The sequence below is a fragment of the Xiphophorus hellerii genome, chromosome 10, assembly GCF_003331165.1.
Source record: "Xiphophorus hellerii strain 12219 chromosome 10, Xiphophorus_hellerii-4.1, whole genome shotgun sequence".
NCBI classification, from domain to species: Eukaryota; Metazoa; Chordata; class Actinopteri; order Cyprinodontiformes; family Poeciliidae; genus Xiphophorus; species Xiphophorus hellerii.
This window is the reverse complement of record NC_045681.1, coordinates 22996699-23013745: the sequence shown is the minus strand read 5'-3', so window position 1 is coordinate 23013745 and position 17047 is coordinate 22996699. Positions and strand designations below refer to the sequence as shown.

Here is a 17047-nt window from a genome sequence, read left to right as displayed (position 1 = left end):
AAGCAGAAAATTAGCCAGTGTCACTATAAAATATGGAACAAGAAATGAATATTACGTTCTGCCAAATGTCGTCAAAATCATCAAGCAAATATACATCAAATCCAATCAAAAATAAAATCAAACACATGAAAAATATTGATCAATGTTCCACTTATTATTATTAATCAGTAATCAAAACAAGTTTGGTTTGAAGGAAGTCAGTGTTTCAGCTGTTTTGGAGTTTTCTGGAAGTTTGTTCCAGATATGGCCACAGAAAATATGATTATATTTAACTTTGATGGGTTTTTATATTAGATCTGCTTATTTCATTCTATTTATTTTGTGTTTGCTGCGATTATTCCAGGTCTTTTAAACCAACCTGCCATTGCGACTATAGAGATAGTCCTGGTTATAACCTCACATTTAAGTGCATGCTAACATTCATTCAATTGTTTTGTTCCATTATAAAACAAACTAAACGACAAACAGTTGCCATTTTAAACATCTAGGAATCCCTCTGGTGGTTCAAAGGTCATGTGTGTTTCTGTAGACCAAACAGACATTTTAATAGAATAGACCCATAACCAGCAACGAGCCGAGAAGTCAACAGATACAAAAGAAAGATTTTTAAATAGCTCCCCCCCCTCAGATGTCGCTTACATGTAGACACATTAGTTATGCTTGGATTATTTATAGGTTAGGGTTAAGTGGGTAAGAAAAAGAAAACGCCCTCTGGGAATCTTGGAGTGTATTTGCTGTCAAGGCACATTTATTCTCCAGCTGCATAAGTTCGTTCCAGTTTTGTGAGCTTTTATCAGGCTTAGTCAGAGATACTGACTGCATTATTTAGGTTTAATTACCGTCACATCTGTGTTAGTTAGAAGTAAGACTGATAGAAAATTATTATTTTTTTATTCCAATGCGATCTGAAAATTAAGAATATCAACAGTAAAATGCGTCTTACAGAAATGGAAAGGCTCATACATCCAGATTGTGAAGCATCATACATGCAGACAGTTGGTTCTGACGGTCGTAGGTGGAGAAAAAACAAAACATTGGAGTAAATTTCCGGCAAAAAGTTTTGAAATTTGGAGAGAAAAAATTCAAACGTTGTTGACTTTTTCCACATGTGAGATTTCAGAATTTTGACCAAACGTTCAAACCAACTCGGCAATGTTTTCAAATATGAAAGTTATGACAAAAGGCTAGCTTTAGTGTTCAGGTGTTTTAATGTAATATTGTGACAACATTTCCACAGCAGATTAACATAAAACAGTTTTTTTTTATGACACATTGTGTACATTTCTGTCTACTTCTCACAAATATGAACGATTTGCTGAAGAAACGTATTCATTCTACATACAGCCTTGATCTTAGAATATAAATTGTATTTATACCCATAACGGAAATTAAATGGTGTCAATTTAATAAGCAAAATGAAAACAAATATCCAAAATGATATAATTACAGAAAAATTACACTTTTTCAATGATTGAACATCTCTAGTGGTTCCAAATTTAATGTTCCTTTCCAGGTCTGAGGGCAAAAATATAGATCTGCAAGCTATTGACCTTTGACCTAGTTAGAAGGTACAAAGAGCTACAGTCAAATATCTGTATCTGTAAGCTCGTACTTTGTGAAATGTTGTAGGAAAAGACTCAGAGCTGCACTACTGGAGAAACAGGGAAGAGATTTTGTTTTAAACTGAATGAATGAACTCAAATTAAAGGTTGGATTTTTCTAAATGTAAAGATAAATTCATGTTAATGTATTTACCAGATATTTGATCAATTTGCCTCTTTGTTTTAGTGTCTCAATGAAAATTTTGAATAAAAAAAACAAAACAAAAGCTAAAGTAACAAAGTTACACTTCTGTTTAACACAAATGATCCTAAATTTTGTGATAAAATTTAGCGGGGCAGTATTATGTAAACTAATTTTTACTTTTAGTTTTACATCATCTTATAATGTTATCCCTTCATCAAAAACATACCTGGAGTGTTGCCTTGATTCTTTCAGGCATGTTTGGGAAATCCTTTATTCTCCCTTGGCAACCTTTGAGTCGGTTGCCATAGGCAACATAGCACCACCTCCAAGGCGCAGCTCCACCTCTGAGCTGCAGTTTCCAAACTTCAGAACCTCCACCTCACAGAGGAGGTCAGCCCCTTCAGACTAGCCAGCAGCAATTAGCAAACACCTGGTGGAACTGCTCATCTGCTCAATGTAACACTGGTAAAAAGATAGTTAAAGGGTTAATAGAGCAGCCATGTTGTGATGACTTGTTGAAGGCGGAGTTTCAGAAAGAGTTGGAGTTTTTAAAGAGACCAAAGCCCAATTTCAAGGCACTGAAATACAAGGTAAACATTTTTTAAAGTCTTTGATATATAGACCATTTTTATAACACAACTGTGGTAGTGTTATAGAATTACACCATGTGCCAGGAAAACACATAATACTGTCTCTTTAAGGGGGAGGTCTGGTGAACAAACCCATTTAATTTGACTGGAATTTGATCCAGAATGAACCAAGTCGAAGCCAAGTTGACGTCGATGCTATATTTGGAGGACAGGGAACGAGCGAAACGAAGACGTTTTAAAAATAAACCCCCATTCGAAATGAAGGCATCTCGGCAAAGACTTCGCCCCTACATGACAGGGCAACACCTGCACTACGGCAGAGACGCTCCAAATAGAGCTGTCTGTCACTCAGCGCCGTGTGTACAGAGGCAGACACACGGGGGACACAGGTAGAGCACAGGGGGGCCCCTGAAGTGTCTCACTCAAAGAGCACGCAAAAGCAACAAGGAGGTGGAGAGGAAGAAACACAGAAAGAAAAAAAAAGATGTTATCACTTCCATCTCCTCCTCCACGTTGGTGTGAAGGGAGCTGCAGAAGAAAAAAAACAACAAAAAAACAAAAACGGATGACCTACATTTTATAAAGAGAGAGAGGCTTCCAGCAGCAGGAGCCTCGCTGCATTAAGGACCGGCATGGAGAAGGCATGGAAAAGTGGGAGAGGGATGACGCGCACGGAGCAGATCCACAGCGACAGGAACAGCCACGCATCCATCTCGACAAGGCAGACATGAAAAGGTAGAAAGAAAAAGGCAGGCAGACAAAAGGAAACAGGGAAAAGTTTTGACGGTAACCCTCCTCGACTCTTCCTTCCTTTCCTCTCCAGTGGTTATATAAAGCACATCCAGAATTCTGTTCTATGCACATCAAAGAGCCTGCGCCGCTCTGCAATCTGCATATGTGATGCGTCCAGGGAGCAGCAGGAGGACTGTGTGTGCGTGTGGGTGCGTGTGTGTGTGTGTGTCTTACAGGAATTTTTGGAGTCTAAAATAAGCTTCTTTGGAGAGTATTTAGATTAGTCAGAGCCACTTGGATCTGTGACTGCTTAAGTCCTCAGAAGACAATCCTTTTCTCTCTCTTTTTTTTTTGTTTAATCAGGACACAAACCCCTGCAGAAATGACTGAAAAGAGAAGAACAGTGTCTGTTTATGCAGCCGCGCGGCTGCAAAGTGTTCGAGCGGCGTCGCTTCCTGTTGAGATGCGTTCAAAATATATATTGTTTCTGTGGGAAATAAGACGCTTGGGCGATGAGAAAGTGTGGAGACAATCTGTCACTGGAATAATATGGCAGCAAATGAAGTCATCTCAGAGGATTAGGGCTTCATAACACAACTTGTTTTTAATTGGACCACTGCTGCCACCTGCTGGTGAAAGTATGCAACACCCCGTCTAAGTCGACCTACCAACTGAGATAATATTTACTAAAACTGAATGCAATCAAAGTTGCATAAAGACTCCAACGGCAACGTGAGTCGGAACAATCTGCTCAGCTGCCTAATTTGGTTTTCCACGCTGCTGAATCCGTTTATGCGCTCGTGTGAAAAGTTTGCATTTAATGCTAATGACTGAAAAAAGAAAAAAAAAAAACAACCTAAGTGTTTTGGGGATGTTTTTGAACTAAACAATGAAATCATTTTAGAATCGGGATTTTTGATTTGACCTTAATTATTTATTTCAAGCAGGTTTTTAAAAAGAAGAAAACATGCGCACACATAACCAACAACAAAATCATTTGTTTACCACTGCTTTTCTGTTTGAAAAGGAGCAGGAGGAAGTTAACTCTTGTTTAATCCTATAACACTCCCAACCAAAAACAACCAATCAGAGCCAGAAGGAGGGGCTTAGCACTGTCAGTCATTCTCAAGTACTCGCTGCTAAATATTGCTAATGACGGTGAAACAACTTAACATTACAGGAAAACAGTTTATCTCTGCTAATTAGCCTGAGGATTCACAACAGGCTATGCGAACTGTAATGTAGCAGTGAGTAAGGAGAGGGGAGGTGAGGATGGGCAGCCACAGAAGATTGTGATTGAGAGCGCTAAGACCCGCCTCACGGCTCTGTCTGATCGGCTGTTTGTAGTTAGCACTGGCAGCAGGCAGAGGAGATCAATTTTTTCAGATTATCTGTCTCATAATTAACTGTCATGGCACTGACAGTTTCAACAAATGTAAAAAAGAATATATATATATATATATATATATATATATATATATATATATATATATATATATATATATATATATATATATATATATATATATATCATTTTTTTTAAGTTATATACTGCAACTTTAAGGTTAAAGAATGACAGTAACAGTTATCATGCTGTGGAAGTGTTTTTTATTTATTTTTTTATTTGAAGCACTACTTTGTCTTGATCTATTAAAAAATACTCTGGAATGAGCGGATGTCGATCAACTAAAGCCTTAAGGGGTATAACTATATTTTTTAAGGCCGTGATTCATTAAGATAAGATTAAAACTCTGCTCTTTGAACTCTAACCAAGTTCCAGACGAAGTAGAGAAATCATAAACCATAATCACGTTTCTCTGGCCGCGCCAATCGATCTCAGGTTACTTTTCCCGAAGAGACGCCTTGTGTTTGTGTTTGTCGTCATTGAGACCAAACAAGTCACGGAAAAACGTTTTTTGTTTTCTTTGAATGTGTTTCTAGAGGGGATGAGAGGTTTTTTCCTGGCAAGCTGCCCATGCAGGTTACATTTGTTTGTGAGTGTGGAATCACGCACTTCCTTCTGAAATGAGGCAGAAGATCCCCATGGACTCTGTTTATTTTTCATCTTACATCAGGCTGCAGTTTTGGGACTGCTACCATCTACAGGGTCATTAAAAAGAACCAACAGATTGGTTTTGCCTTTCGTTTTTGCCACACTTAAATATTTCTGATCATAAAACCATTATGTATAAGACAAATAACTTAAGTAAATGCAAACTAGGTTTTCAATTGATTTAAATTATAAGAGAAAAAAAAAACTATTCAAAGAAGGCTGGTCATATGTAAAAAAAATAATACTAATAACTTATCCCACAAAACAAAAATCTGGTACTGCCACATTTAATTCAATTCAAAAATACTTTATTGATCCTAAAGGGAAATTAAATTATTGTAAGCCATAATAAGTCAAAGTGTTGTAGATGGTGGTGGCTGTGGGCAGGAAAGCATTTTGTATTACAGCAAATTTATAAAAGCCTCTGAATACAGACACTCAGTTTTACTAATGTAAATAGTGCTTTTACAACTACTTCTGTTCCGAATTGATAGATCAAAAGTTTAAAGTATTCCTTTTATTTTACCAACACGTTTGTTCTTACTGAAAGTTAGATTAACATTCTGGGGTGGCCAGTCAGAGTCCTGACCGAAACGCTTTGCTATGCAGTGACCATATTTGTTTTTCCTGATCTCTTCCAGTTGCAGGTAAAATAATCCTTAGACACAAATTTGGATTCAGCTTTTCTTCTTTCTTGTGGCCTTACATTATGCTTAAATCTTGACATGGAGCAACGACTTGAAGAGGAGAAACGCCACACTTGATACATCATGTTTCGCCTATTGCCACTTCTTACGAACCAGTTGTCACAGACAGCAGCGACAAAAGACCTGCTACACGCCAAGACATAATTAGATATTTAATGAGAACAAAAACGAAAAGCAAAAAAATGTTGAGTATAGAACTAGTTCTTACTGGAATATGTTGCCTTCTGTAATTACATTAATTGATGATCATGAAAACTTTAAAACAAACCTTATAAATACCTATAATAGAAAATGAAATTATATTGACTTGATTGAACGGACGAATTCATACTAGAAGTGAAGATTATTATTGTTTTTAATTTATCTTTGAAATTGCTTTAGTTTTGTGTTTTAATGTATTTTGTGAAATAATAAACCTGTTGAGAATTTTTTGATTTGAAATTAGCATTTTGATTTTGTGTGTGTTTTAAGGTATTCCATTATGTATATATATATATTTTTTTGTAATATTTGTAAAAGTATAATTTTATGGTAATGTTTGTGATGTGGACCCCAGGAAGAATAATATCTACCACAATAGAAGCTAACAGGGCTTCCATAAGTAAACATGGAGAAATATTTTTATGTGAAAATGTAAAACTAACTTTAATTCCAACTAACATTTTTAAATGAGCTTGAGATTTTTTTTTTTTTTCCATTTGTACCAACCACGTTAGCTTAACATAATCTGTACATAAGAAATCAGTGAGATAAGAATATGCTGGAAAGATAACGTATCAGTTTTGCCTTCTTGTGATGGACTGAGTTTCTTCAGGCTAAGTAAGAATGAAACTGCAGAGGTGACTCCGCAGTTACAAAGTCCAAGACGGTTTAATGTCAAACTACTGACAAACAAGGAAAGGAAACAATATTCCAGACAGCTGGAACAAGGCAGTTTGTGTTCAGTTTCAGTTGATATTGTAGGCAAGGCATGAAAGAAATGTTGTTGAGCTTGTTTTATGGCACACGTTCAAACGGCTTACAAACGGCTAACGTTCTCCAGCTAGCACGTGTAGCATGCATCTTGGAAATGGCTGTTCATGGGGCATTTCACCCGATCTATGTCATAGTGCACTTCTGAAGATAAATGTCACGTCCAAAGTCAACCTGGAGCCACTACTTGTAATAAAACCCAAGTTTAATATTAGAAAAATGAATCCAGTTGTTCATCTTTTCCTCATTATGTTCTTAATTCAGAGTTTATCATTCAGTAAATAAAAAAAAATAAAAAAAGAGACTCACTGTGAAACAATAAATACAGTCGCCAGGCTTTCAGAATGGATGCTGGTCATTACCGCCTGTCGCCATTTTGTGTCTTTCTAGTTTTGTTTCTTTCATACTTTATTTTTACAGGTATGAATTTGAGTCTTCTGCCACTGGATGCTTCATACTGACCTTGTGCAAATTCGTATCCATCAGGGGGTGTCATTAAATTCCAGGATTGGCAAATTTGCCACTGGCGCCTTGTGCTCTTCACAGATAAAAGCAGGTTCACACTGAGCACATGTGACAGACGTGAAAGAGTCTGGAGATGCCGTGGAGAGCGGTTTGCTGCCTGCAACATCCTTCAGCATGACCGGTTTGGCAGTGGGTCAGTAATGGTGTGGGGTGGCATTTCTTTGGAGGGCCGCACAGCCCTCCATGTGCTCACCAGAGGTAGCCTGACTGCCATTAGGTACCGAGATGAGATCCTCAGACCCCTTGTGAGACCATATGCTGGTGCGGTTGGCCCTGGGTTCCTCCTAATGCAGGACAATGCTAGACCTCATGTGGCTGGAGTGTGTCAGCAGTTCCTGCAAGATGAAGGCATTGAAGCTATGGACTGGCCAGCCCGTTCCCCAGACCTGAATCCGATTGAGCACATCTGGGACATCATGTCTCGCTCCATCCACCAACGTCACGTTGCACCACAGACTGTCCAGGAGTTGGCGGATGCTTTAGTCCAGGTCTGGGAGGAGATCCCTCAGGAGACCATCCGCCACCTCATCAGGAGCATGCCCAGGCGTTGTAGGGAGGTCATACAGGCACGTGGAGGCCACACACAATACTGAGCCTCATTTTGACTTGTTTTAAGGACATTACATTAAAGTTGGATCAGCGTGTAATGTTATTTCACTTTAATTTTGTGTGTGGCTCCAAATCCAGGCCTCCATTGGTTAATAAATTTGATTTCCATTGATGATTTTTGTGTGATTTTGTTGTCAGCACATTCAACTTTGTACAGAACAAAGTATTCAATGAGAATATTTCTTTCATTCAGATCTAGGATGTGTTATTTGAGTGTTCCCTTTATTTTTTTGAGCAGTGTAAATATATATATACATATACTGTATATATATTTATGGATATAGATGTGTAGATTATATATATATATATATATATATATATATAGAGAGAGAGAGAGAGAGAGAGAGAGAGATATCTATATATATATTTATATCTATATCTACACTATATACTGTATATATATAGAGATATCTATAGATATAGATGTGTAGATTATATATACATAGATATATAAACAGATAGATCTATATACACATATAGATCTATCTATATGTATATATATAGATATGTATATCTATATAGATATATATTTCTTTATCTAGGTAGATGGATCTATGTAGATAGATATATCTATATATCTAGATCTCTCTCTCTATATATATATATATATATTTAGATATATAGATAGATATCTAAATCTATATTTCTGATTTATTTATAAATCAGATATATATATATATATATATATATATATGGATATATAGATCTATAGATTTATGGATTACAGATAGAGCTACAGATATAGATGTGTAGATTATATATACATACATACATATACATAGGTATATAGACATAGATCTATATATATGTAGATATATATATAGAGATAGATAGATATCTAAATCTATATTTCTGATTTATATATAAATCATATATATATATACATTATATATATATTTATATATATATATATATATACAGAGAGAGAGATTTAGATATATAGATGGATATCTAAATCTATATTTCTGATTTATATAGAAATATACAATATATATATATATATATATATATAAATATATATATATATATTTATATATATATATAAATATATATATATATATTTATTATATATAAATAAATATATATATATACAGTATATATATATATATATATATATATATATATATATATATATATATATATATATATATATATATATATACAGTATATATATATTTCTATAGATAGATTGATAGATATAGAGAGAGGGACATAAATTTAGATATAGATATATCTTTCCCAGAAAGATAAATAGTTTTCTAAATTTTCCCCAATTTGTATAGGTTTAAATTTCTAAAAGGCTCTTTTTGTTCCACGTTGTTTACATTTTCTTTTTCTAAATCTCCCTTTAATTAATAAATGTGGTTGTTTTATTGTCTGTTTACAATTAGAAATAAAAATCTTACAATGGATGAACATGAGTACTGATGTCTTGGCTTTTTAATATTATCTAAAATGTCCAATTAACAACATCAGAAGCTCTTTTTAAATTCCCACCAATCACTCAACCCACACGTGGCCCCACCCTGTTGACTTCCTGTTTTGTCTTTGCTCTGAGAATACTTTCCTCAACAGATCGTTCTGGTATTTGAGTTTAGCACTTAGTTTACGATTTATGTCGAACATCTCATCAAGCTGTCTCATTAAGTATTTCTCTAGTTCGATATTTCCCAATTCAGGTTCCTTAGATTTGGCCTGACAGAAACACTTTGCTTGACTTGTTGTGGAAATCACAGTGTCCTTGGAATAACACTGATTTTCCAAGGAAGCTACCTGTTCACCGTGTTTTGCTGGAACTGAAACATCTTGCCCTTCGATATGTTCAGCAAAGAAATTTAGGTCAATGTGAGGTTCTGATTCAGGGAACACTTTCCAAAATGTTTTCTTTCCTCTGCTGGGCAAAGCTGACTGATAACTTGGTTTTTCCAGCAGAGGACCGTTATTGATGTCACTATTTTGTGTCAAAAACGTTAGATCTACACAAGCGTCTGACTCGGGGAAAGATTTCCATAATAGTGGCGTCTTCTTGATGTGCTTTGTCTTTGATGTCTGTTTCTCCCCTTTTTGATCCACTTTCTTCTGTGATTTCAAGATGGATTTCTTTTTGGTGACCAGCTGTGTTGTAAAAATCACAGGTTCTTCTGTACAAATCTCCTTTTTCAAGGAATCTTCCTGATCACCTTCTTCAGACAGAGAAGTGTCCTGCTTATTAACATTTTCAGCGCAAGACTTAAAGGATTGTTCCTTTACTACATTGATTGTCTCCTGCAGTACGGAGATCGATGCTTTTTCGGTAACTGGTGAAACATCTTCCGTTCCAGTACCTTCAGATGAAATCCTTAGATCAGTGGGGGCATGTTTCTCCAGCCAGATATGAAACGGTATCTTTTTCTTCTTGTGGCGCCTGGTGGTTGGTGGCTGTTCCTCCTCTTGCTGATCCAGTGTCTCCTGTGTTTTGGAGATGATATCCTGTTCAGTGACCAGTGGTGTTTCCTCGGCGCAAATCTCCTTTTTTAAGGAATCTTCCTGATCACCTTCTTCAATCAGAGAAGTATCTTGCTTATTAACATTTTCAGAGCAAGACTTAAAGGATTGTTCCTTCCCTGCTACATTGATTGTCTCCTGCAGTACGGAGATCGATGCTTTTTCGGTAACTGGTGAAACATCTTCCGTTCCAGCACTTTCAGATGAAATCCTTAGATCAGTGGGGGCATGTTTCTCCAACCAGATATGAAACGGTATCTTTTTCTTCTTGTTGCGCCTGGTCTTTGGTGGCTGTTGCTCCTCTTGCTGATTGAGTGTCTCCTGTGTTTTGGAGATGAAATCTTGTTCAGTGACCAGTGGTGTTTCCTTGGCGCATATCTCCTTTTTCAAGGAATCTTCCTGATCACTTTCCTCTTCAGTCAGAGAAGTGTCTTGCTTATCAACATTTTCAGTGCAAGACTTAAAGGACTCTTCCTTCTCTGCTAGATCGATTGTCTCCTGCAGTACAGAGATCGATGCTTTTTCAGTAACTGGTGAAACATCTTCTGTTCCAGTACTTTCAGATGAAATCCTTAGATCAGTGGGGGCCTGTTTCTCCAACCAGATATGAAACGGTATCTTTTTCTTCTTGTGGCGCCTGGTGGTTGGTGGCTGTTCCTCCTCTTGCTGATCCAGTGTCTCCTGTGTTTTGGAGATGAAATCCTGTTCAGTGACCAGTGGTGTTTCCTCTGTGCAAATCTCCTTTTTTAAGGAAACAGCCTGATCACTTTCCTCTTCAGGCAGAGAAGTGTCTTGCTTATTAACATTTTCAGTGCAAGACTTAAAGGATTGTTCCTTCTCTGCTACATGGATTGTCTCCTGCAGTACGGAGATCGATGCTTTTTCAGTAACTGGTGAAACGTCTTCGGTTCCAGTATCTTCAGCTGAAATCCTTAGATCAGCAGGGGCATGTTTCTCCAACCAGATATGAAACGGTATCTTTTTCTTCTTGTGGCGCCTGGTGGTTGGTGGCTGTTCCTCAGACTTAGAGGGCTGTTCCTTCTCTGCTATATTGATTGTCTCCTGCACTCTAGTGATGGACTCTTCTTCACTGAGCAGTGAATCGTTCTGCTTTTCAATATTTCCTGCAGAAATCTCTTGGTCAATGGGGACGTGTTCCTCCGACCAGGTTTTAAATGGTACCTGGTTCTTCTCATTGGTCTCACTCTCAGGTGTCGGTCTGTCCCCTTTGTGATCCACTGTCTCCTTTGCTTTGGCAATCGATCCATTTTCAACCACCAGTGAAGGGTCCTGCTGTTGGATATTTTCAGCAGAAATCTTTAGCTCCTCAGGTGCGTGCAGCTCCCACCAGACTGCAAATGACACCTTCTTCTTCTTGCGCTTGGGTGGCTTGGGTGGCTGTAATTCGCTTTCGACAATGTTGTCGAATTCAACCTCTTCAACTCTAGGCTGGTTGGACTGCATTGTAACCTTTGCTTGTTTCAGGTTCTAAGATAAATCACTTCTGTAGAAACTCAGTAAAGATTTCAAGTTAAGTTTGATGTCGATCTCCAAAAGAAATGTTCACCAAACAAAGTTGAAGATCTTACTGTGAATTGCTCAATAAACTCTCAAGAGAAACGTATCAACAACGGCTGCTAAAAGGTTGTGATGAAAGTATATCGATGTGAGGAACTTATGTAATCGCTGGTGATGTCAGAATTCTGCTTTTGGAGTTTTATTGTCATGTCACATTGTGATGTCACAGTTTCATTTCATATTCAGAAGGTGGACTGCAGAAAGCCTCAGTGGGCTTTTAAACTGTCAATGGTTGCCATAGTTACTGGGCTGAGCAAGAAGCAGGGAATATGGATGTTAATTTTAAAGCCCGTTCCCCAGACCTGAATCCGATTGAGCACATCTGGGACATCATGTCTCGCTCCATCCACCAACGTCACGTTGCACCACAGACTGTCCAGGAGTTGGCGGATGCTTTAGTCCAGGTCTGGGAGGAGATCCCTCAGCAGACCATCCGCCACCTCATCAGGAGCATGCCCAGGCGTTGTAGGGAGGTTATACAGGCACGTGGAGGCCACACACAATACTGAGCCTCATTTTGACTTGTTTTAAGGACATTACATTAAAGTTGGATCAGCGTGTAGTGTTATTTCACTTTAATTTTGTGTGTGGCTCCAAATCCAGGCCTCCATTGGTTAATAAATTTGATTTCCATTGATGATTTTTGTGTGATTTTGTTGTCAGCACATTCAACTTTGTACAGAACAAAGTATTCAATGAGAATATTTCTTTCATTCAGATCTAGGATGTGTTATTTGAGTGTTCCCTTTATTTTTTTGAGCAGTGTACAAAGTCGTATTTTAGAAGCAAATAAAGCAATACTATGAACATTGTTGTCTTCCAAATATGATGGGCTTTTTAAGTTTTCATGGATTTCCAAACATCCTGAATTAAGGAAACGGTGGCTTGAAAATATTCGTTGCTACAAGTTAAAGCTAACGTCGCACAGCAAAGTTTGCAGCCTTAATTTCACTCCGGATCAACTTCTTCAGCCTAAAACTACCGGAGGGAGATGAATGGTAAATAAAGGAGCCGGTCATTGAAATAACACAGCCTGAAAGAGCGAGTGTACGGGAACGAGAGAGCGGACCACAGCCAGACAGCCGAGCAACTGATCCGCCTGTACACACCGCTGTGAACACCGTCCTATTTGAGCTCTTCACAAGAAGCATGCAAAAGTAATAAAACTAAATAACACAGAGACCTTAAAACACGGCCATATTTTTCTAAAAGCAACAACTTTGAACCTGAACAGTCAGCTGAACTAGAACTCTGACACCAGCGCTGCCGTACTTGTAAGCTACGGAGCTTGTGCTTCCTCATGCTTCAGAAGCAAAAAGCAAGAATCGTAACCTCCCCCGTTACCTATAGTCTCAGTTTGACACTAACGACAATAAACACACATACTATACTTGAAAATAAGAACAGAATAAGGTAAAAAATATTGTCCGTTAGAATGGATTAAAATATTTAAATATTTAAATAGCACAATTTTATAATAAAAATGTCCGGGAATATTGCCTACAAGCTTAAGCTAAAGTTAATGTTAATCACAAAGTTTAAAGAAAGTAAAACTCACCTTCGTATCTGTGAATGTATAAGGAGGCGTACATCTTAAAACCTTTCTCCATTAACTGTTACCTAGGCCAAGCCCTGCAAGTACCCAGTTTAAAATGCCATTTTCAATAGACCGGAAGCGACCGAGTCGCTTTTCCCCGAACACGGAAGCTGACGTGCAAATTAGCGATATCACACAACTTTTCTACTTACCACCCTGGGTTAAATCGGCAACACAAAAACACTGAAATCTGATTGGACGGAATACCGACGATCCACACAGACATACAGGAAGCAGCGCAGCCAAGAGAGACAATATAGAAAAAAAGAGAATAGACTCGTGGAAGTAAATTAATACAATTTAATTGAACAAAAAATAAGTTAGGTTGTGAATGGTAGGCATTTTGATACTGCATGCAGGCCCTGATGACCCTCCACTGATATAAAAATGTGTTTGAACCAGTTGGAAAAAGAAATCAGCTAAAGTATTGGGTAATATGTATTGCTCACATATGGTATTTACTTCAGTCTAAAATCGGTGCCTTATTTCCAAAACAAGTCACATTTATGTTTACTATACGATTTAAAGTACAATGTAGACAATAATACTGTTTTATAAAATTCAAAAGAAACAAAATGGCCCTTTTTTCAAATTCCATCCACAATAAACAAATTTATGCTAGTAGGAGACGTAAACTACATTTTAAACTTTTATTTCTAAGTAGCAAACTGAAAAATTCTGCCTGACCTACGACCAATACGCTTACAAATGTAAATTAAAACCTAACTTGTCAGCAGGTAGAATACTTTCACAAAAATTCAAATGTAGCATTGCTTTTGAGTTGGCTCAAATTTAGCAAAGCCTAAGCTAAGCAGCTAACTCATTCAACAACAAAACAACAGAAGTGTATTTTTTCTGATGTCAAATTTTTCTTTCTATTTTGGCTTGGAAAACGTTTCATTTCAGACACTTTCAGTGATGGAGAGAAACACTTCACAAAAGCACACTTGAGGGTGGATTTTTTTCACTACAATGGGAGTGTCAGAGTGAGCTCTGCAGCAACCAAGGAAGCGTTAAACAGGTCTAACAAGGGCCTTGCTGTCAGATTTTTCTCTCTCAAGTGTTTAGAGTTGGGCGTGATTCACGATCCCTGCAGGTCAACCAGGCCTCGTCTTTACACTCATTTCCTGACCTCGTTCCTAGGGCTTCCTTATTATGTCTCCAATCAGGGAAACTCTGTCACACATACATACATGGCATTTTAAGATGAAATGACGTACACAGTTAGAGAAAAAAAAACAAAATTTTTTGAGCAGGAAATGTTGGCGTGTCAAACCGTGCACGTCCTGGTGCTCACATATTTGCCTCTCTTGCCTTTAGCGGAGATCGTCTTGCTGCTCCTCACTGATCCTTTCTTTAGCTGCACGCTGCCGGATGCACTGTCTGACATCGTCTTCTTGCCCGACTCATCTTGCCTGAAGTTCTGGAGATTCTTGCAGGCTCTGTCTTCCAGATCAAAGTCTTCCTGGTTGCAGCAGAACCACTTTATGGAGCTGTAGAACAGCTCCACAATGCTAGAAAAGGCAGATAGGACCCCCACGCCAAAGTAGAAGTAGAGGAAGATCGTTTTCTCCATAGGGCGGGAGGTGAAGCAGTCCACGGTGTAGGGGCAGGGAAAGCGATCACAGGGGTACTGGGCTGGCACCTTGAAGCTGTACAGCTTGCACTGGCCCACCAAGAAGGCCACCTCCGCTATGATTCGAAAGATGACGTTGATGATGTACAGCCTCCTCAAACGGCGGTCGTCTTTGTAGTTCTGAATGCTGCTGCGCCTTGACTTGGGCCGCAAGACTTTTTTGTTATTTTGATGTGTGGCGTACAAGAGGAAGACTATGGACGGCGTAGCAATCAGAACTATGTGAAACACCCAAAACCTGTACTGGGAGATGGGGAACGCCTTGTCGTAGCACACCTGCTTGCAGCCCGGCTGGAGGGTGTTGCAGGTAAACTCCAATTGTTCGTCCTCAAACAGGTCGCTGGCCACAGTCCCCAGGATTAGGATCCGAAACATGAGCATGAGGAAGAGCCAAAAGCGTCCGAGCATCGGAGAGTGAGCCTGGAGGTTGTCGAAGACGCTCCCGAGGAACCCCCATTCACCCATGGCTGCAGAGGTCAGGGATCTGTCGGAGGGAGGCTGGAGATGTCTTCACCTGTGCCTCACACAATGAAAAGTGTCTCTGGCTTAAAAAGAAACTGAACGGGACACTAATATATCCTGCTCAGGACTGAAAGTGTGGTTCAAAGGTTACTTCATTGTGTTGTTGTTAATTGACCTGAAACCAAAAACAAAACCAAAAATTAGAAAATGTCCAATTGACACATGTAAGATAGTAAAGACTGGCTTTCATTCAACTTCCTGTTGATTACAGTGATTTACCAAAAAAGGAAATATCCTGAGATTGTTACAGACTCAAAATCCAATATTAAGTTTGCTCAAATTTAATCTCAAATTAAAGTAGAACCCATTATGACATTACTTACAGTTTCCTTGTGTCCAGTTCTTTTCTGCCAAGAAACAAAAAAAAAAATCTGTATTTCCTCTTCAAATCTGAATCTTCTTTTAAAAATGATGTAGTCCTCAACCACCTGCTGCCTTTAAAACACACCGACTGCCAGTAGAGATAAAATGCCATGTCATTTACAGTACCTCCTACAAGCTACAAGACGACAAAACAGGTCCGGTCTGATCTGTCCGCATACTTGTTTCGACACGAATGATTTCCTCAAGCCTCAAGGGCTTAAAGATCGCGGGATAAACCCGAAGGCATTATAAAAGCCCGTCGGTCGCTAACGCCACACAGCCCAGGCCTCGGCCGGTCTCTCCAAATGGCTCGAGTATGAGGTTTGCCATGACTTTTAACTGGGCGGGCGGCAGCAGTTTTAAGGAAATTCCTTCTACGCCCTAATCTGCATCCAGAGTCCCAGGCAAGAGACGATGTTTACCCAAGAAAGGCAACTCTTAATGAACATTTCAAAGTGCTTCCTAAATGGCAGGAAGGATTTGTTTCATGTTGTACCACCAGTTTCCCTGATCACAAGGGGCTAGCATGAGAACACATGACGTACAGTGGGAGAATCATAAATAAAATTAATTATAGAAACAGCTGGAAATCACAAGCACAATAATGAATCACAAAATATTTACAGCTGGTGGTTAAAAGTTTGTTGTGCTCAGTGATAAAGGCTTCAGAACCAGAAATCACCTAGTGAATACAGAACACTTTGATTTCAGCGATGGCTGTGTTCAACAGTTACCAGAACCAATGTATGTGAAAGTTTTAAAGTCATTTAAGTCTATATGAAAATGTTTGGTGTAAATATCATAGCTTTGCTCTCTCAGTCCTCTTGTCAGTCACAAGCAGGTCACGTCACAAACATATGCCTACACTCGCTGCGTTTCTCTTGACCTTAAAATTTGCCAATAAAAAAAAAAGGTTTTTTGATAAGTACTTTG

General features: G+C 38.4%; 1 protein-coding gene across 1 annotated transcript; it reads right to left on the bottom strand.

Moving 5' to 3' along the window:
• Window positions 1-13879: 13879 nt before the first annotated feature.
• LOC116726595 (gap junction delta-3 protein) lies at window positions 13880-16426 on the bottom strand. The gene is made up of 2 exons (XM_032573370.1): window positions 16075-16426; window positions 13880-15866 (listed from the first exon to the last, which is right to left on the bottom strand). Exon 2 carries the CDS (start codon window positions 15692-15694, stop codon window positions 14864-14866), a length of 831 nt encoding a protein of 276 aa, XP_032429261.1. The 5' UTR covers window positions 15695-15866; window positions 16075-16426; the 3' UTR covers window positions 13880-14863.
• Between the last annotated feature and the right edge of the window lie 621 nt (window positions 16427-17047).

What these genes read in the sequence shown, in the direction of transcription:
- LOC116726595 (XM_032573370.1), bottom strand. Translation starts at nt 15,694, where the DNA reads ATGGGTGAATGGGGGTTCCTCGGGAGCGTCTTCGACAACCTCCAGGCT.